This window comes from Colias croceus, chromosome 29 (genome assembly GCF_905220415.1).
Source record: "Colias croceus chromosome 29, ilColCroc2.1".
Lineage (NCBI taxonomy): Eukaryota > Metazoa > Arthropoda > Insecta > Lepidoptera > Pieridae > Colias > Colias croceus.
Window position 1 is genome coordinate 3,787,687 of NC_059565.1, and position 23,281 is coordinate 3,810,967.

General features: G+C 33.5%; 1 protein-coding gene across 2 annotated transcripts in view; it reads left to right on the forward strand.

Moving 5' to 3' along the window:
• The window catches only part of LOC123704400 (Krueppel-like factor luna), a 33,184-nt gene extending 10,147 nt beyond the window's left edge, over nucleotides 1–23,037 (forward strand). The window contains exons 4-10 of one of the 2 annotated variants that reach the window (XM_045652763.1): nucleotides 577–630; nucleotides 5,572–5,653; nucleotides 20,467–20,530; nucleotides 20,970–21,047; nucleotides 21,315–21,652; nucleotides 22,051–22,257; nucleotides 22,670–23,037. In XM_045652763.1, the coding sequence (XP_045508719.1) occupies nucleotides 577–630; nucleotides 5,572–5,653; nucleotides 20,467–20,530; nucleotides 20,970–21,047; nucleotides 21,315–21,652; nucleotides 22,051–22,223 (789 nt within the window). In that variant the 3' untranslated portion in view covers nucleotides 22,224–22,257; nucleotides 22,670–23,037. Of the gene's footprint in view, nucleotides 1–576; nucleotides 631–5,571; nucleotides 5,654–20,466; nucleotides 20,531–20,969; nucleotides 21,048–21,314; nucleotides 21,653–22,050 lie in introns of both variants that reach the window. The other variant, XM_045652762.1, reaches the window with a different exon arrangement.
• Nucleotides 23,038–23,281: the final 244 nt, after the last annotated feature.

The window sequence follows — 23,281 nt, forward strand, 5'->3', positions numbered from 1 at the left end:
CCTATAAGGAAAATATATGAAAAATTAAGATTTTTCCAACGTATAAAACGTTGCTGTTCAACTTCCATTGGCAGTAGCGTGTATCTATGTTATACCTACTAGGTTTCCAGCCGCGGCTTCGCCCGCGCAGTCAAAGAAAAACCCGCATTCCCGTGGGATTTCCGGGATTGCGTCATTTTCCCGGGATAAAATGTATATGTCTTGTCCCTATGTCCTTTCTCGGGTATCAAAATATCTCCATACCAAATTTCATGAAAATTGGTTCAGTAGTTTAGGCGTGATTGAGTAACAGACAGACAGAGTTACTTTCGCATTTATAATATTAGTATGGATAGCCTATAGCCTTATTATCAAAGACTGAAAGAATTTTGCAAATCGGCCACATAGTTGCTGAGATTAGCACGTATTGGACGTGCTAATCTGCAAACAAACTTTTCAAGTACATATTAGTAGGTATAGTTTTATAGTCTTCGTAATTTTTCATTGGAAAGTCGATATTCATTTTCTTAAAATATATTATTAAGTAAATAAGTATTGTTTTTTTTTTACTTAAAAAAAAAGTTTATTTCTTTACAGGACGATATTGAGGGCGCGGGGCGCCGAGGCGTCATGCTGCCAACATCTATGGAGGTATCTATATAATATATTTATTACTAGCTGTGCTCCGCAGTTTTACCCGCAGTGCTCTGCTCCTGTTGGTCTCAGCGAGATGATATGCGTATAGCCTTCCTCGATAAATGGGCTATCTAACACCGCAATAATTTTTCAAATCGGACCAATAGTTCCTGAGATTAGCGCGTTCTAACAAACAAACAAGCTTTATAATATTAGTATAGATATATAAGAACAGTATGTTCAACAAACACTGTATACAGTATGATCAGAGATCGCACTAACGAGCGCTGTTGTATCGAATTCTCACTAATTTGACGGGCCATTTGAATTGATTCGAATCAATAATTGAACCATTGGCTTGTCTGTTCAAGATAGTGTTGTAAGCCCAATTTGTAGGATTTGTTTGGGTTTGAAGATGGTTTGAAAACTGTGCATATGTTTTTTTTGAGAATGAGGTAATAATATTGTGTAGTTACATTTTTTTCCTTCCAAATTAAAATACGACAATTAAATAAAATCGCGACCAATTATGTGAAGCAGCCATTCAATTAAGAGCCTAGCTTATTTAACTAACAGGCTGTTATTTATTTGTACACTAAAAACGATAAATTATTCAAACACACACATATCCTCTCTGTAAAAAATACATAAAAACGAAATTGATCACACTCACGCACGTCTGTTACAATTGTTTAAGGCCTTAGTTTTAATATTTGTACATTTGCATACCCATACATTTGTGAACTATCCTTTCTTTAAAATAATAAATTCCCGTAATAAAAATCTATAAAACTATTACTATTACGATTTCTATTCGCGATTGGAAACATCGGCCGTTACGAAAGCTGCCGCGCCCGGGACACGCCTCCAATAGTGATGTGCGATATCTATATCGATAAAATTATCCTACGATTATTCCTGCGGTTTTATAATATAGGTATATAATATAATACTAGCTTTCCGCCTGCTGCTTCGCCCGCGTTTTCAAAGAAAAACCCGCATAGTTCCCGTTCCCGTGGATTTCCGGGATAAAACCTAGCCTATATTACTCGTGGATTATGTAGCTTTCGAATGGTGAAAGAATTTTTAAAATCGGTCCAGTAGCTTATGAGCCTATTCATTACAAATTACAATCAAACAAACAAACAAACAAAGTTTTCCTCTTTATAATATTAGTGTAGATAATCGTAGGAAAGTCAAAGTGTACATTGAATATTTTTTTAAGAATACTTGGGGCGAGATATACAATCGATATCGAAGCTAAAAATATACTGAAGAATTGTTGTCCTGCTGCTGTATGTCCGGACATAAAAAATTAAAAAACTACTGCATAGTTTTACTTCAAATTTTGCATGAATATTGCTAACTGGTCGGGTCAACATATAGGCGCAACATATAGGCGCAACATATAATCATCACGCTCAGGCCAATAGGAACAAAACAATGCGGGGAAAACCGTGGGGCACAGCTAGTTATCGATGAGGTTTTAATTAATTGTGTTGTTTGCTGATGCGTGTAATTGAGCTTGGGTAGTGATGCGTGTATGTGTAATTGTAAATTTTCTAATTAGGGATAATAATTGATCCTACTTCTAGTATATTAAATTAATTATCGTAATACTTTAAAAGTGTATTTAGTATATTGTCAATATCGTGCGATAATAAATCCTTATTATTATAAAAGTTACTGTTTATCAGATCATATGCCTCTAATAGAGTTGTGCTTGCTGGAACTTATTTATTATATTTTATCTCGTTAAACAATATTTTATCGACTTAGATTCAAAACTTATAAAATTCTACGCAGGCAAACTTTAATATATTAATTTATTTAATGTTTATCGACACTTTAAAGAAAGCACGGTATTCTAAATTTAAAGAGAGGTAACTTCACAAATTTAAATATGAGTGCGTAGCACGTAATTTATCGATACCCGTCACATCACTAGTGACAGTAGCGTGTGTAGTAAGACCGGCGGAGTGTGTAAAATGTATTCCTTCACGCGTAGTATACGTATCGCGTACATGACATTAATTGTGGCTAGTGATTTGCCGTAATAGGAAATAAGATGTTTATCGATATTTTTGACTTGTTTATTATTTTTATTTAGAAGTAGTATCAGTTTTTCAAACACTTAGATAACTTTATCTCTATATTTATACAATTCTCGTGTCACTATGTTAGTTACCATACTCCTCCGAAACAGCTGGACCAGCTCATGAAATTCTGAATTATATAAAATAATGTCTCGGAAAGATTACCAAATTCCGCTTTAATTTATATGATAGTAAAAGCCACGATTATATATTTATGACTATATCAATTTCCCATAATCCCGGGAGTCATAATACTTAGATATGATATGACACTGTCTATTAGTCTGTCAAAAGTGAATTTATAGCGAACGGCTAACACTAAAACGGTGGATTGCGGAATACATAGAGCTCGATAATTAATCTGAGTTTCGGTCGTGGCAAGATGTAAAGCTAGGCAACCAGTGGGAGAGAAGGTATTAGTTTTTTATAGCATTGTAAGCTCTAATCGAAATAGATAGGTACACTAGTCTTAATTTCTTAAATATAAAATAGCCAGAATAAGGGGTAAGTAACATCTACGTGCGTTTATTCGGATATAGTTTACTAGCTTCTTGCCCGCGGCTTCGCCCGCTTTGACTTCCTCGAGACTCACTATATCTATTAACAAAAACTTCATCAAAATCCGTTGCGTACTTTTAAAGATATAAGGTTCATATGGACGGATCGACGCGTCAGCAACTTTGTTTTATATTATGTCATTACACGCTTATCATTATAAGCGTGGTAAAATGGCATGGCATGGCAATGGCATTCAGTGATCACGTACCTTATTAACGCAAATATTAACTACGCTTTAGATTTGACAAATTTTATCAATGTTAGATAGCTCATTGATCGATGAAAGCTAGGCTATATTATCATCAGGCTAAGATCAATAGGAGCCCAGCAATGTCGATAAAACCGCGGGGCACAGTTATTAGCATGTATTCGCAAAGCTACCAGTGGTAAGATACCGTAACCCGGTATAACGAGCACGTTCACTGCAAGGCGGGGCGCTCACGATAGTTACGCAACGGCTCATCTTCAATACTAGGCGCATCACGTGTTTTTGTTTATGTCGTGTCACATTCACTTGTTTGTTCATATGTTTATTTGTAGGTGGATAGGTTTAGGTATTTTATGAAACTAGCTTTCCGTCTGTGGCTTCGCTCGCTTTGTCTAAAAATAAATAAATAATATACTAAACCTATTCCTATACTTCGAGAATGACTTTATCTATTAAAAAGAAACCGTATCAAAATATAGATAGACGCGGGAGCAACTTTGCTTTATACTATGTCTGTAAATATAGAATCTACCCCATACCAAGGAACAGCTAACTACACTTCTCTAAGGGTGCTTTTACACCAATAATATGCGAGGATGTGTTGCGAGCAATGTGTTTGTAAATAACCAATAGTATCGCTTCAAACTTGAAACTAAATGAAGCGATACTATTGGTTACTTACAAACACATTCCTATATAAACAAACACATTCCTATATACCCTCGCACATTAGTGGAAGAGCACAATAACAGGAATAACTGAAATATTACATGATAAAGCCTACTCAATCAATAAAACAATTTATACGCCTCATTAGAATGTATAATCGTGTAATATTGTTGTAATATACGGAGTACCAAGACCGGTTGCCAGGGTATAATTGGAGCAATAAATCTACTACTAATATTATAAAGCTGAAGAGTTTGTTTGTTTGAACGCGCTAATCTCAGGAAGTACTGGTCCGATTTGAAAAATTCTTTGGGTGTTAGATAGCCCATTTATCCAGGAAGGCTATAGGCTATATAACATCACGCTAAGACCAACAGGCGCGGAGCAATGCGGGTGAAACCGCGGGGCGCCACTAGGTTAATAATATATGCGCTTTATTGGCCATCTTTTAACTGTTAGATTACCTGTGGTCAGGTATTAGTTGTTAATTTTCTATGCACCAAACTATGTGAAAAGCTGTAGCAAAAAAAAAGCATAGCAGTGCATCCTTACGATAAAATAATTTTACAATTACATTCTTAAAAAAAATCATAATAAAATCTATTGACGAATGAAACTGGAAAAGCAGTCACGTAGTTTTGGACATAATCAAATGCCAATTCTAATTTATATATTACTAGCTTTCCACCCACGGCATCGCCCGCGCAGTCAAAGAAAAACCCGCATAGTTCCCGTTCCCGAGGGATTTCCGGGATAAAACCTATCTTATCTCTCAAGTTGGATCGAACTACACATGGTGTGCGAATTTTATTAAAATCGGTTAAGTAGTTTAGGACTCCATTGAGGACAAACATTGTGACACGAGATTTATATATATTAAGAAGATTGGAATTCCTTTTATGACAAACACAAAAGATCTTCTCTTCTAGCCAGAGGTCGTGGGTTCGATTCCCACCCGGGGCAAATATATGTGTGATGAACATAGATGTTTGCTCTGTGTCTGGGTGTTAATTATCTATATTAAGTACTAGCGGTCCGCCCCGGCTTCGCCCGTGGTACATGTTTACGTTTTCTCTACATAAGATCCATCCTCGTACTTCAAGAAATATAATAAAAAAAGAATTATCGAAATCGGTTCAGCCGTTCTCGAGTTATGCGCTTACCAACACATGAGATTCATTTTTATATATAAGATTTATTTAAAATTGTATATTATGTATGTTTTTTCAGCCATCTTGTTTCCATAACACAAGCGAAAGCTTAGTATGGAATCAGCTATCGTGCCGTGTGTGAAAATTGTCCTGAAATTTATATTTATTTATTCTTTATTACTGTAAATGATGTTAATACTTATTATATTGTATCTTCCAAACTGTAAATAAACATTTATTTAGTTCCAAAGCTATTAAATATTATCGTCAACAGGCCTGCCCGCCACCGATTCAGCTGGAACCTGTGGACCTGAGTCTCAAACGACCGGCCACGCCCAGGAGACGAACGAGATCTAGTAAGTATTAACCTAACTAATATTATAAATGCGAAAGTTTATGTTTGTAACTCCTTCACGCAAAAACTGCTGAACCGATTTTCATGAAATTTGGCACACACATAGATGGTAGCTTGGATTAACTCATATGATAGTTGTGGCATTACAAAATTCCACTATGTATATTCGTTATAATTATGTTTATCTAGTACATATTTTCAAACGCATCAAAATATGTTGCGTATTTTTAAAGATCTAATAATACAGTCTGAATAACACAGACATCGGAAAGCTACTTTTTATAGGTACTATGTAGTGATTTCTGCATGTCAACCTTTGACAGATTAGAACTCATGTCAAACGCATGTCGAATTCTGTTTTGACATACACGTCACAGAAATAGGTTACGGACATTAAAGTTTATCCGGGCAGCTCGACAAATGTCTAGGTCGAGATGATCCGGTATCGTATAGGATACGGGTGGAAGGTCGAGGCTCCACTGTCACTTTTACTATTGTCTGATATTTATATTAAATCTTTATGTATCAAATTCTCGTGTCACGGTGTTTGTACGCACTTCTCAAATAATAAATTATGTGTATCGTGGTTGCCTGTTAGAGATCACTGCACAGTGAGAAGGCCGCCCATTTTTTTTGTTATATTTTTACTGCTTCATAATATTTACTTTATGTATTATACAATAACGTGTGAAATAAAATTAAATAAATAAAACATAATATTTAAAGTAACAGCTACTTTCCTAAAAAGTTTTTTTTTTATGTCAGAGAAAGCAAAGGGGAAGGTGAGCCGTCTGATTTTAAGTTTTTATATGATAACTGATAAAATATAAACGAAGCTAATTTTAAGTACGCATGTAGTATTTTTCATGAAATGAAACTGATTGACATGAAACAGAGACAGTTTATTTATTTTTGATATATTGTACTCCTTCCCAATTAATCTTATCTGTGCCAATCTATACTAATATTATAAAAGGAAAGGTTTGTAATTATGTATGTATGGTTTTCACGCATAAACTACTGAACCGATTACAATGAAATTTAGCACACATATAGAGGGTAACTTGGATAACATAGGATAGGTTTTATCCCGGAAATCCCACGGGAATGGGAACTATGCGGGTTTTCCTTTGAAAACGCGGGCGAACCCGCAAGCGGAAATCTAGTACTACAATTAGTCGGAATTGTTTATGTTATACAAATAAATTTCTTATAAATTAATTACTCGACAACTTTTAAGGTTCTTGATCGTGATGTTAATACTCGCGTAAACAACAAATGAAAGGGATGAGTACGGTCTGCAAAAACTTGGTGGTTATATTTTTGAACACGTGAAAATTACTCAAACGGATACGTTAATTTATTCAACTAGACTTCTTTTAAAACGCTATTGAATCGTCAAAACACAGATATTAATATTTTAGATAGATAGAAAACACTTTATTGCACACAAAAACAAAATTTACAGAAACGATATTACTTATAATAAATGTACAATTTGGCGGCCTTATCGCTTAAAAGCGATTTCTTCCAGGCAACCTTGGGATATAGGAAAAATAAATCAGTAAAAGTAGTACTGGTTTTAGTACTGGTTCGAAAAGCAGTTTCTACTAAAAAGTGTTCGAATATATAACTTGGATATCATGGCACTGGCTTAGTTTCGATTGGCAATTATTACTAAATACCCATAAAGTAACAAAACATACATATTATATTTAAATTCAGATCCTTCGGTCCCTTAAAATCTTGATATTGGTAAATGTACTAATATTTTATTAAATTTAACATTGCCATATTTGCTGACCGTACCAAGCCCTTTCACTGCTACATACAAATATCTCATTAATTCAGTATAGCCCCAATATAAGTCTAGGTTAGCATGGCACTATCTATAGTTATTACTATTTATATAATTCACTGTTGTTGCTGACGGTATAGCCCTTTCACTACCACACTTTACGTTTCTCGTTAATTAGATAAGTTTGCTCTAATTTCAATGTAGGTTATAAAGGCATTATAAATTAGAAAAAAACACACCTTTAATATAAAAAAAAATCTCTATATTTTATTAAATTTTAAATAACTTCTACAAACTTTTATAGCAGCTTTTTATTGCCTATCAACATTTTCAAAAAAAGCTCCCTTTAACCCAACTTAGTTACAGACAACGGTGCACATATTCAACGCTGAAAGCTATAACTTGAAAAAAAAATGTGTGCGTGTACTAGTGTACACACGTAAGTAGTGAAACTTCTTTATGACCTTATTTTATATAAAAATAATTTACTATAGGCAACTTTACAGAAATACGTCGAATCACGCGTTGTAGGGATAAGAAAAGGATGGCGCGTAACGGAAAAATGTCACGCGTAACGAAAAAATGTTACACTAAATTTTTTTCCAACCCCGATAAAGAAGTTTCACTTCAAAAACTGTTTTATCGACCATTTTTGAGGTCCCTACGGACCTTTTACTATTAATGTTGACTAATATTTTTGTTGCTGACTGTCCCCATGTACAGTGAATATGTTTAACAAATGTCACGTAACGCTTAAATTCCAAAAATAGTCCTTTAATTCGCCTTATTTGCGGACCCTATAGCCCTTTCACCACAAAGCCTTCGTTGCTGACGCTCCAGTACGGTGCACATATACAACGATAGTTGCGTAACGGTCAATTAAAATAGAGACGATCTCGTGAAAGGTATCCACTATCCATGTTGCAGTGGATTTATCGGATTGTGCGTTTATGGAAATGACTGGTTTTGCAATTTGTACTTTGTATTGTTGGTTTGGGAATGTGTGCTAGAATAGTGGATGGTAGATAGCTGTTTTGTAGGGCACGTTCTATTAAATACGATTTTATTTGATTACGTTTTCAATCATTTATCATGCTTAAAAGTTACAACCTACTATTAAACAAAAACGAATATTAAACAAAAAATATTAATACAAATATGTATTATGTTTTAGTTTTTAGCAACATCTGAAAACTAATTGGGGTTTATAGAAAAACAACGATACAACGACATTAATTAGATGTTCGAAATAAAAAATAAAAAAAATGTGTAAGTGTAGTAAAAGTGATACGTCCACCAGGAATGGTTTAAGGTAGGAGATTCAAACTCAAACTCAAGCATTTTACGGTTTTCTATAGAATACATTTCGGCGAATGTGCGTATGAACTCCACCACCTTATTCCACCTTCTCCATTTCTTTATCGGACATCTAGGCGTGGAATGGAACTCCATCCCTTCACAGTCGATATACCGCACACACGCACACAGCGTTATGCGAATTCATTTTTCATTCGAACTGCGAAGGTGTGGAATTCTCTTCCATCGTCGGTATTCCCGGACCATTATAATCTGCAGCTCTCCAAGTCTAGAGTGAATAGGCTTCTTCTAGGCAGACGTGCTCCTGCATAGATTACATCACCGCTTTACATCAGGCGGGATAGTGGTCAAACGCCTGCTATCATGTATAAAAAAATAATAATTTTAGAAGCACTTTTGATACGTCATGACATAGCATTTACCACCATTCAGTTTACATTACTAGTTTGATCGTAGCTACCCTAGAATGACAGAATTTTACATTCCGCCACCAGAAAGCTTTTAGTTTTTATCCCCACAAAATAATATCACAAAACATATTCATCAACCAGCTCCCGGACTATAACGCTAGAAACCGAAAATCCCTCCAGGAAGCCGATTCCATAGCCGTAGTTACCTTATCAACTTTCTACTGTACAGTTAACGAGGCGTTGTAAGCTGTTGTCGAAACACGTACGTACGATCGTATAAATCACAGTGATTGTAGTCCGAGAGCTAACACGGTTTTTGGTCGATTTATCTGATGTTGGATAAATTTTGTTTGCACGTGTTTTGTGTTTATGTGCTTTAGTTTAGTTTACTATTTTAGGTTAGCGCTTTGAAACGCACTTCAATAGGTATATTTAATCAGTGACCTAGTAAGACACTTATATATTTTCACATAATTAAGTGAAATGAATCTCTTCTTACCTAATACTAATACACGAAGTTTTTGAGCATGATATTATAAGTTACCTACTTATATTTATTATACTATACATATAACTACTCTTGTAAAATCATGTGAATCAGTAGCGCCGTTTTGAAGTAAAAAAGAGACAAGCAAACCTCATTTTTTACAAACAGATATTTATTTAAATTAATTTAATATACGTATTATAAAGGGCCGATTTTTCAATGCTTGGATAAAACTTATCCGTCCAATAAAGTATTACACGTTAATATTAAAATGTCACGTAAACTGTCAAATACGGGCAATTAGAATACGTTTTTAAAATGGTAGTTTTATACATTATTCGACGAATAAGTTTTATCCGAGCATTGAAAAATCGGCCCTTACTCAATAAACATAATTAAACTATAGGATAAATAAACAAATAATATTATAATATCATCAATATAATAACATCCATAATATCCTTATGAACATTATTTTATCTGAAGTTTAAATACTTACCAATTTTTGACACCATTTTCATAAAACTTCCTTATAGCGTAAAAATAATATAATTTTTTTTATTAAATACCTTTGTTTATATCTAGTTTATAGCAAATTAATTGACTATTTGTATTTAATATTTGTTTAACTTGAAGAAGGGATTTCTGATCACGACCTTCTTAATTATCTACATTTAATTCATGAGCTGAAGCGATTTTTATACAATTATGAATGTTAATTTTTGTGGTTGTATTTATCAAAGAATTTTGGAAAAGAGATTGTATTGTACAATGTACAACTCATAGAGAAAATTCTTCTGTTTTGAAAAATGAATGGATCCAAAAAAATCTTATTAGGTACCTACAGTGGGTTTTTGTTTAGCGGTCTATCTTCACTACATAGTACATAGTACTTATAAAACAAAGTCGCTTTCTCTGTCCCTTTATATGCTTAAATCTTTAAAACTACGCAACGGATTTTGATGCGGTTTTTTTGAGTGGAGTGATTCAAGAGGAAGGTTTTAGTATATAATTTATTAGGTTTTAGACAAAGCGGGCGGTAAGTTAGTGTTATCTTATATAAATAATTGTAATAATAGGAGAGAGAGAAACCATTAACTACTTATGGTACAGGCGGAGGTTTTGAAATCGATCGAGTACCTATAGTAGAGCCATTTTAATAGGCAACATTTGACAGTTCAACAAAATTCAACAACGTAACCTAGTAACGACGACATAGAATAACATATTTCGTTTTGTTAGAACTGCACATTTGCTTAACTTTTTTCAATTACGATTACATATTTTTAATAATGATGACCGATACAAGTTATTTTAAAGATTTCATTTTACTGATAAACCATACTAAGATTAAACAATTTCTGAATTGAAGAACTGACGTCGCTACAATTTTGTGTCAACAAACCTTTTTTCTTTTTAAATACTAGAGACGTTACTCTAAAAATCGAAATCTGACATCTAGAATCGAATGCATTGATTACTTGTGAATAAAAATCATCATAAATTTATAAATTCGATTGACAAATATTTCAAATCCGTATCGATTAATACACTTTAATCGATGTTTTTAAGCAGGTTACCTCTCTTCGAAGATAAAATTGATAGACGTCAAATGTTGCCTATTAAATTGGCTCGACTATAGTTCCTTATATTAGCGCGTTCAAACAAGCTCTTCATCTTTATTATTAGTACATATATGTATAGTTTTCCGCTCCTATCTCATACCATGTACCACAAAACCAGTTAAGTGTTGAATATAATATAAACGATTTAATTTGAGGTTATTTACGCTAAACGGCAATTATCTTTTACAGATATTTCGTGTGTATGTAATTATGTTGGATTTTTTTTTTTTGGGTTTTATTATATATAGCTACTCGTGTTATAAACGCGAATGTTTTGTGAGTATGTTTGTTACAATTTATTTTAAAGTTTGTGGGTATATGTATTATTTTGTTACAGTTTACGTTAAAACGGCTGCTCGGATTTGCATGACATTTCGTACAGAGATAGATAATTATAGACTAGATTTTTTTTTATTTACTCACGTTTTTTAGTATCACGATACCGCAAGCAATATTAAAATTTCGATGTGAATAATACTTTTATCTATACATATAATAAATCTGTAGAAGGGTCAATTCTGTACATTGAAAATATTGAAAAAATAACTACTGTGGGTGTTACTGGATCGATACCAAACCCAAATATGTGATTAAAAAAATTTTTGTCTGTCTGTCTGTCTGTCTGTCTGTCTGTCTGTCTGTATGTGAAGACATCACGTGAAAACTACCGGTTCGATTTCGATGCAACTTGGTATAATTATACCTTATTATCCTGGGCGTAAAATGGGATACTTTTTATCCTGGAAAAATACGTAGAAAAAAAATTAATCTCAATTTTTCAGTTATCCATAGACGTTGTTCTGTAGTAGGTACCGCGAACAAACGTTGCGTATTATTATAGACCTAGCCGTATTTAGGTCCAATAGATATTTATAAGATGTCATTGTCCGAGTTACTCAAAATGGAGAAATAAACCATCCACGCAAAGACCGACATCCGCGCGGACGGAGTCGCGGGCGGAAGCTAGTTTATACTAATTATTGATTGAATTAATTAAGCTTAACATACAACACTTACTTATATAATATTATCATCGACTATAACTAAAATAACTCGAAAATGTAGTCATATAAATAGTAAATTGGCCTACATACATACCACTAAATCAAAAATTATTTAACAAGTAAAATACGAGACATAAAGATGATTGGATGTTTAATTTTATTCAAGCTTGTATGGATGGTAAGACGAGTCGAATTATGGTCATTTGGCCATCCGCCGCGCCCATAGACTACCCATCTTGAATGGGGTCTAGTGATGGGAATGTGTCGATAGATTATTTTGTTTATTTCTTTTAGATTCGATAAAATTACTAAACTTAATATTATTAAGAATGGAGTGCATGATATAGAAATCGTATCTGATTTTCTATTTTGTTATTGTCTCTAGTTAGTCTTTAGTTGCTATTGATCGTTATGGAAAAGGTAAAAAGAATAATACAATGCAAAGATTGGCAGAAAATGGAGAAAATTCAATGTCTTAAAAACACCGCTACACAAGCTTAGTCTTAAAATGGGCTGTCGAAATTTATTATTATCCCATTACGATTTAAATTTATGAAAATTATGGCATATAAACAACTTTATATGAATATATAGTAAAAATATCTCGTTGGTTACTGCAATTTTAGATATAACTTTTAAAACTATGTTTTTTTACGTTATACATATGTTACTTGTGAAGTACATTATTTATGTGTACATGTATTTACACATGTATGTAAATGTAACAGGTTGAAATGTCGCTTTACTAAAACTTTAGAACAATAAAAAATATCGATATCGATGTTCTATCTTGTACATCACTAGTAATCTTCAAGTACAGTTGTCAACGGTTTCTCATCTAGGAGATTGTAGTTACTAGCTATAGTCTAGCCACACCCCGGACACTCCATACAAAATTATCATTTTGACAGTCACACTGTAGAGACTGCAAATGTGTGTGTTAACGCTTTATGGTTGGCACATTTTTGACTAGCGTAAAAAAAATTCGCGTTTTTCTGATGAAATACATCCGTAAACAGCACAATATCTAACCATTTTCTACGAAAAACGATAATCACAAATCCAAAATAATAAAATTACTTTAAGTCAATTTGATTAATGTTGTCAATCTTCGTTGCGTATCGTCCCTGTAGAAAAATATGGACCATTTTATGTCTGATCGTGCGGGGTGAGGTAAGTGTTTAATTTTGGCGGGAGGCGGAGAGTGTCCGTTCTGTAGCGTTTAGCTACTATTATGTATTCTGTGGTCAAGCCTTTAGATATATTATATATACAATGTATTTCCTAATCTATACCTATGTATCATTTTAACATTATAAAGCTAAAAAGTTTGTTTGTTTGCTTGCTTCAAAGCGCTAATCTCAGGAACTACGGGTTAAAAAAAAATGTGTGCGTGTACTAGTGTACACACGTAAGAAGTGAAACCTCTTTATGACCTTATTTTTCAAAAAAATAATTTACTATATGCAACTTTACAGAAATACGTCGAATCACGCGTGTTAGGGATAAGAAAAAGATGTCACGCGTAACGAAAAAATGTTACACTAAATTTTTTTCCAACCCTATAAAGAAGTTTCACTTTAAAAACGTCTTTCAGTGTTAGATAGCCCATTTATCGAGGAAGGCTATAGGCTATAATATATCATCACGCTAAGACCAACAGGAGCGGAGCAATGCGTGTAACCGCGGGGCACGGCTAGTTCATTGTATGAAATTTAATTATCGATGCTCGATTGTTCCCAACTCAAATAGCTATACTGCAAAAATATATATTCATATTTCATACATATTTAATACCAGTACATGTAGTATGTACACGCAATGCATATATTTACTAGGGCGGGTACAACATGCAATTATAAACAATTATATTCATTATTTCCAATATTAACTCATTAGCGATGCAATTAAGTAATGACCGATCATTGTTCAGGAAAGGGCGCGGCGCATTATTATACTAAACGATGTTTAATTTGGTAATCCACCGGTTAATTTAAACTAAGTTTTCCAAAGGATGTGGTATTGCTGCTACATTGTGATTGTTGAAAAATATACGTTACTAGCTGTGCCCCGTGGGTTTGTCCACAGTGCTTCGTTCCTGTTGGTCTTAGCGTGTTGATACTAGCCTTCCTCGATAAATGGGCTATCTAACATCGAAAGAATTTTTAAATCGGACCAGTAGTTCCTGAGATTAGTGCGTTCAACCAAATAAACAAACTCTTCATCTTTATAATATTACTAGCTGCGCCCTGCGGTTTCACCTGCTGGCTCCGCTCCTTTTGGTCTTAGCGTGATGATATTATAGCCAATAGCCTTCCTCGATAAATGGGCTATCTAACATCGAAAGAATTTTTCAAATCGGACCAGTAGTTCCTGAGATTAGTGCGTTCAAACAAACAAACTCTTCAGCTTTATAACTAGTCTATATATAATTAAATCATTTACAGTGCAATTAAGTAATGACCGATCATTGTTCAGGAAAGGGCGCGGCACATGATTATACTAAACGATGTTTAATTTGGTAATCCACCGGTTAATTTAAACTAAGTTTCCCAAAGGATGTTAGGTAATTGTTGAAAAGTATACTTTTCGGCTTTAACTGACTATATTTAATTAATTATGTTGTAGTTTAATAAGTTGTTGTTTTGTAAATTTGTCTTCGTAGTTATGTAGGTACTAGGTAGGTTATTATATACGTTTTCCCATTTATGTATTACTAGCTTACCGCACGCGGCTTCGCCCGATTTTTCTAAAACCTAATAAATTATATACTAAACCACTCTTTCATCTTTAATCACTCTATATATTTAAAAAAACGCATCAATATCCGTTGTGTAGTTTTAAAGATTTAAGCATACAAAGGGACATAGGGGTATAGGGACAGAGAAAGCGACTTTGTTTTATACTATGTAGTGACAAGCGGTCTGTTGTACATAATATATAGCCGATAGCACTCAGAGATACATAATATAACGATGAAACAATTTTTGAAATCCGACTAGCAGTTCCTGAGCTTAACACGTCCAAAGGAACAAACTCTATAATATTAATCTATAGATAAATATCGATTTTTATTAGCATTCCTCTCTCGATTTAAATTTCAAGCCAATGAAGCAACAAAAACCAACATTACTCAATATTTTGAAACTCCAAACGAGCGAAGCCGCGGGGCAAAACCAATAATAGTGTATTCTGTTAAGAAATTGTCGCGAAGTGATATAATTCAAGTGGCTAATTATTTACCAGGTTATTTAAGAGGGAACGGTGTTTGGGTAGCATAGGGTGATGAGCGGAGAGATTTTTTGTTTATTATTATAGCTTTCCGCTAGCGCTTTTGCTCGTACTTCGTGTTTTGATCGATACCAGACATTGTCGCACGTCACTTTGTATACTTTTAATGTTGATGTCAATACACTGTCTACTTTTATGTGACTTTTATTTCATAATTAGCTGGGCCCTGCGGTTTAACCCGTGCGCGTGAAGGACTTTTTCCTTTTAATCCTAATGTTCCTCGGTTATGTATTGGTCTTTGGGTATTGTTACTTATTCCGCAAGTTTTTCACACATATCAGTAAATTATAAAGATGATTAGTTCATTAATTATGTAACTTGCACACATCAGTTTACTGATGTGTGCAAGTGCTCTAATTCCTTGAGAAAGGTTTCTTCGGAATGTTTGCTTGTTAAAATATTTCAAACAATAAAATGTATTTCTTCATGTAGGTAGAAAATAAAAAACCGGCTATGAGAATTTTTCACGAATATTTGAGTATTGTCATCTTAGCAACAACAGCATCATTTCTAACGTGTAATATGTATTTATGCAGTAGAGAGTACGCAATAACGCATTGATATGTAACTTAACATCAATAAAAACTAAAGCGGATATTTATCGCTACCGCTCATGCACCAGACCTCACCTTTGTTATGTTTAGACCGGATTAAGTTATAAATAACGTTAACTGACAGCAACAAGCGCTAGTACACTATACTGTTTAACTATTGTTACATTTTAGATATAGGCAGATATGGGCTTAGATTCGAAGAGTACCTATCTAGTTCCTAGTACCAACAACCTACAGTCACGAGCAATAATATATGCCTAGGGGGCGATGTGCAAAAATATCTGTCACTAGAACTAATTCAATAATATCTGTCTGCCCGTATACAGCAAAAATATCTGACATTAGTAGGCAGCATAATAAAGTGGCATCAAAATTATGTGACGAAAATGTACAGCAAATAATTGTGACAACCTCTCACGGCATAAATATGTGACATCAACTAGGTGGCAATAATATCTGACACAATTTCATATTTCTGTATTTTGCATTGATTCCTCACACAAAGCATAAATATGTGACATCAACTAGGTGGCAATAATATCTGACACAATTTCATATTTCTGTATTTTGCATCGATTCCTCACACAAAGCATAAATATGTGACATCAAATATGAGGCAATAATATCTGACACAATTTCATATTTCTGTATTTTGCATCGATTCCTCACAAAAAGCATAAATATGTGACATCAACTAGGAAGCAATAATATCTGACACAATTTCATATTTCTGTATTTTGCATCGATTCCTCACACAAAGCATAAATATGTGACACCGACTAGGTGGCAATAATATCTGACACAATTTTATATTTCTGTATTTTGCGTTGATTCCACACAAAAAGAATAAATATGTGACATCAACTAGGAAGCAATAATATCTGACACAATTTTATTTTCAATTTAATATTGAATTAATACAAAATAAATAAATTTTATTTTAACTACGTTGTTTTAAAACATTATTACCATATTAATTAATATGTGCCGTCGTTGTATACTACATATTGTATGTCTAGATATTATATCCTACTAGCTTAACACCCGCGGCTTCGCCCGCGTTTTAAAAGAAAAACCCGTATAGTTTCCGTTCCTGTGGGATTTCCAGGATAAAAGCTCTCATAAGCGTTAATCCAAGTTACCTTCTATGTGTGTGCCAAATTCCATTGTTTTGTCTTTTATTTGTGTGAAAGAGTAACAAACATCCTTACATGATACTCACGAACTTTCGCATTTATAATATTAGAAGGATATCATATCATGACAAAATTAAAGTATTCATATACTTATACATATGAATACCCACATTGGGTAGATCTATTTTATTTGAAAGTTCAGTGTAACCTTCGTGTATTATTTAGAAATTGTTTTGTTATATTTGACGTTAGCGGCGTTTGACACGATTGCTCCGTTATTCATTTTCATTTACCTATATGTAATTAGCCTATAATATTGCTATTATTTTATTGAGTATCGAAAATTATGGCAAGTTATCATATTATCGTAATTTCATTAAAAAAAAAATATTTACAAAATATAATGTGTCTTTTGTTCATATTCTTACCCCAGCAAAATACAAAACACTAATTCAATAAAAAACGTTTGGCCTTTTTAAAATCCTATCCTATCTTATCCTACTGGTACTACTATAATCCTACTTCCTATCCTACTAATCTAGTATTATAAATGCGAAAGTTTGTGAGGATGTGTATGTGTATGTCTGTTACTCTTTCACGCAAATACTACTGAACCGATAAAAATAAAATTTAGCAGACATATAAAGGGTAACTTGGGTTAACACATAGGATAGGTTTTATCCCAAAATTCCCACGGGAACGGGAACTATGTGTTATTTCTGTGAAAACGCAGACGAAGCCGCGGGCGGAAAGCTAGTGTCACATATTTATGCTTTTTGTGAGGAATCAATTATATTTTACAATACAGAAATATATACAATTGTGTCAGATATTATTGCCTCCTAGGTGACGTCACATATTTATGCTTCGAGAGGTTGTCACAATTATTTGCTGTAACATTTTCGTCACATAATTTTGATGCCACTTTATTATGCTGCCTACTAATGTCAGATATTTTTGCTGTATACGGGCAGACAGATATTATTGAACCCGTTCTTATGACAGATATTTTTGCTAATCTGCAAATGGTAATATATTTATGCTTCTGACTGTACATCTATACTAATATTATAAAGCTGAAGAGTTTGTTTGAATGCGTTAATCTCAGGAACTAATGGTCCGAAATGAAAAATTATTTCGGTGTTAGGCTAAGACCAACAGGAGCCGCGCAGATGAAACAGCGAAGCGCAGCTAGAATTGAATCGTCAACTGCACAGAAATTAGGTAGCTTCTATATTTTTAAAAATTACCCGCACATATTTAATATTAGGTTGGATAGGATCATATATAAGGAAATCATAATTATGTCTGAGGGTACATTTAAAAATAAGGCTTTATACCGGACTTGGTGATTTATTTGTTTTATCATTTTCTAGATTTATTTGTTGATCATTTTCTATTACAATTTACTGAGAGTGGTCACGATCAATGATAAACTGCCTACTGTCTTTCACTTTCAATTTATTTGATACTAGTCATTTACCCTGTCTTTGTCTGTGTTTATCCGATTAAAAAAACGTACTTATTTTTTAATTCAAAAAAAGAGCGTGTGTGCCGAGTACACGTGTCAGAAGTGAAACTTCTTTGGCAAGCTTTAAAGATACCGAAATCATCGCCTTCATGAAGTTTAATTTAAAAATAATTTATGTAGATATCTACTAAAATTTGTATAAGTATTTTTTCATTTAGGGCTGATTTTTCAATCCTTGGTTAAAACTTATTCATCGAATAACGTATTAAACTACCATTTCAAAAATGTATTCTAATTGTGCGTATTTGACAGGTTACAGGTGACATTTAAAAATGTTCGTGTAATACTTTATTGGACGGATAAATTTTAACCAAGGATTGAAAAATCGGCCCTTATTATAATAAAACGTTACTAACGTCATACATTCCAATAAACAATAAATGACCATACACACATTACGCAACAAAATTTAGGAGAATGCTTCAGCAAGAAACAATATTATGTAACATCATCTTAAGGCGATTACATGTGCTGAGCGTAGTCTATACTACCTAATATTATAAAGAGGAAAGGTTTGTATGTATGTATGGTTTTCACGCATAAACTACAGAACCGATTACAATGAAATTTAGCACACATATAGAGGGTAACTTGGATTAACTCATAGTATAGGTTTTGTCCCGGAAATCCGACGGGAACGGGAGCTATGCGGGTTTTCCTTTGAAAACGCGGGCGAAGACGCGGGCGAAAAGCTAGTACAAAAATAATGATATTAAAAGTCATAGTTAAAAAAATAGCGTTTGTGCTTAGCACATGTGTCTGACACATGAAAGTGACAGTGAAACTTTGGAAAGATTCAAACATACCGAAATCGTTGCCTTACTCCATGACGTGACGGAATTGCTTATTTATTCTTTACTCTACAGTCTACGTATTAATAACACTATATTGTAAAATAACAATTCCCCATGATATGAAGCAGATTGACACGTATAACATATATTTTTGTGCAAATAATTATGACTACAACTTTAGATGTGATGTTCAATTTAAAAACATTAAAAAAATATACCGGACTGATAACCTGCTCCTTTTTAAAGTCGGTTAAAAAGTGATATAACTGCGCCTTAACGGCTATCGCCCGCCATTTCCGTAAAATACAGATTAAATAACACTTTATAGCACAGATAATGTAAAATTAACTTACAGCACAATAGACGCATAAATCGATGGTTTATTGTCTGTGCTTGCTTGTAAATAGATTATTAAATGGATGTAATAGATAAGAAGGTATATAAATGTAGAAATTGTTCATCTGTTTTGAGTTAATATTACCATACTACTTTGTAGTTTGTAGGGCAGATGCATTTTTACTATTTTATGTAATCATTGGAAATTTTGTTTATGCGAGTGTGTATGTCGCAGCTAAATAGTAAAATAAGCTGATTTATAGAAGTCTCGTTATTAAATGCCGTGCAGTACCGTGCAGTACTACCTACCTGAATGATTTCCAGCTGTATAGGTACATATACTTATATAATATTTAAAAAATATTTAAAAATAATTGGTAATTCCAAAAAATCTAAAAGTATAAAATAACAAAAAGCAATGAATAGATTTTTGTATTAAAATAGATATGTATATGAAAAATAACTTTATATACAAATCACAGATCTTATTACTTTATTGTTTAATAATTACTCTAATTATTATTGTTACAGGTAACGCATACGAAACATCATCGAAAACAGACATAAAAGATGAATCTTTTAATTTATCATATGGGTAAGTTGAAAAAAAAAGCTTGTTGAAATCTATTTTATTTGTCAACTAGATGTGCCCCACGGTTTTACCCGCAGTGCTCCGCTCCTGTTGGTCTTAGCGTGATATAGGCTATATAACACCGAAAGATTTTTTCAAATCGGACCAGTAGTTCCTGATATTAGCGCCTTCAAACAAACAAACAAACTCTTTATATTATTAGTATAGATACTGTAGGTATGGCATTTACCAATCATTGAATTAAAAGCATATACTATTAGATTATAGATTAACTGTTTATGAATATTATCCAACTGTTATTATGTTTGTTACGATTCAAATTATTATATTATGATTTTATTATCGTCATCGTCACAGACTAATAATTATATACTACGTATACAAGTCATCGTAAAGAAAAAATATTTAAAAAATTTAATAATTATTTAATAATAATTTTCAGGTCAAATCACGAAATGACTAGAATCAAACTCGGACCTGACCTCCGCAGCGCAAGGAAAATAAAGACACCGATACATAAGTAAGAATTTATTTTAAACCTTACAAAAAGTTTTTTTTTGAGAAATAAATCGAATAAAAATCAAATTTTGTATTAAAAATATATCGAGAAACAATAATTGTTTACATATAATACACACACATTAAAAAAAATAAAAACTATCAAAAATTGGGAGTATCATTATTATTTTTACTGTTTATTCAATAATACCTTCAACACTAAAACACTATTTAAATCATATCATAATACATAACGATAAAATATAACTATTTCTCTCCACAATTCCAGATACAAACCAGAGCGGGAGCCGCAAATGCGCGCCAATACGTCACTGCAACTGTCAAACGAAACGTCACTATTGCCGCCATTACTACAGTTCCCGCTGCCACAGATAAACCAGAACATTTCGAATTTGGAACTTAAAAGTTTCCTCTTAAATACAGCGCTACAAAACGCATTAACTGACTCGTTGAATCAATACACGCAGAGTGCATTTACGAAGACCGTTTCGGAGGAGAAAGAGTTTGATGATAAGAAGCGGCGGTTGCATAAATGCGATGTGTTAGGGTGTAGTAAAGTGTACACGAAGAGTTCGCACTTGAAGGCACATAAGCGGACGCATACGGGTGAGGTGGCTTGTATATTTTAACCGATTTAAAAAAGAGGATTTTTAAAGTGTAACTTTAGATAGTCAGATAGAAAAAGAAGTACGTATACATAAAAAAAAATACAGATGAAAAGATCTTTAGACGTGTTGAGAGTAAAAGTTCAAGGTCGCGACATGGCATAATACCGTCACGTCATGGAGTAAGGCGATGATTTTGGTATCTTTGAATCTTGCCAAAGAAGTTTCACTTCTGACACGTGAGCTCGTCACACACGCTCTTTTATTATTTACAACATTTTATGCACAGTAAATCAATTCAATATTTAATTTAGTTGGTCTAAAATTTATTTCCTCATTTTTATTACTGTGACAAATTTTATCATTATTATTTATTATTTCAAATTTATTTATTTCCAGGTGAAAAGCCGTACATCTGCAGTTGGGCGGGCTGCGGCTGGCGGTTCGCCCGTTCCGACGAATTGACAAGACATACACGCAAACACACAGGCCATAGACCGTTCACTTGTCCACTATGTAGACGAGCATTCGCTAGATCTGACCATTTGGGCTTACATATGCGTAGGCATTGATGCGCATATGCGTAGATTCAATAATAAACAAGACATACACATAAAAAACATACATGACACAGGCCGTAGAACATTTACTTGGCTATTGTGATATTCGATAAATCTCATCTGGACTTGCATATGCGTAGACATTGATGCGCATATGCGTAGATTCAATAATAAACAAGACATTCACACAATAACACATGCTATAGACTATAGACCATTCACTTGTCCATTATGTAGACGGGCATTCGCTAGATCTGACCATCTGGGCTTGCATATGCGTAGGCATTGATGCGCATATGCGTAGATTCAATCATAAACAAGACATACATACAAACACACAGGTCATAGACCGTTTACTTGTCCATTATGTAGACGAGCATTCGCTAGATCTGACCATCTGGGCTTGCATATGCGTAAGCATTGATGCGCATATGCGTAGATTCAATAATAAACAAGACACACACAATCACACATGCTATAGACTATAGACCATTTACTTGTCTATTATGTAGACGGGCATTCGCTAGATCTGACCATCTGGGCTTGCATATGCGTAGGCATTGATGCGCATATGCGTAGATCATAAACATGTGTACATCTTAATCTATACACATGCGTACATCGCGTATTTTGAAGTTTATTTTCGATATTTCTTCATGAATATTTAGAATACTACGGGCGGTCACATGCGCATGAGCGACATTGACACAGTGTATTATTACTTACTGAAACTTTGAAAGTGTTCACATTTAATATTGTTTATTTCATTATTTTTATAATATAAGTAACTATTGTAAAAGTTGATATTAATAAGGCCAGTATAAAATATAGATTAACTAACCGTAGGCATAAACCATATTCCTATGCTTTTATCCCATCTGAATCCCATACGACATTTTTATTTCTTTTAGATATCAGTATATGTAAGGAATTCATGTCTAAATCCTTTTCTTTTATCCCCTAATGCTATCCCATCATCGCAATTTATATTATTTAATTATATACTGTTATCCCATTCTCATATGCCATCCTCATATCCCATTCTTATATACCATCCTCATAATATGCTA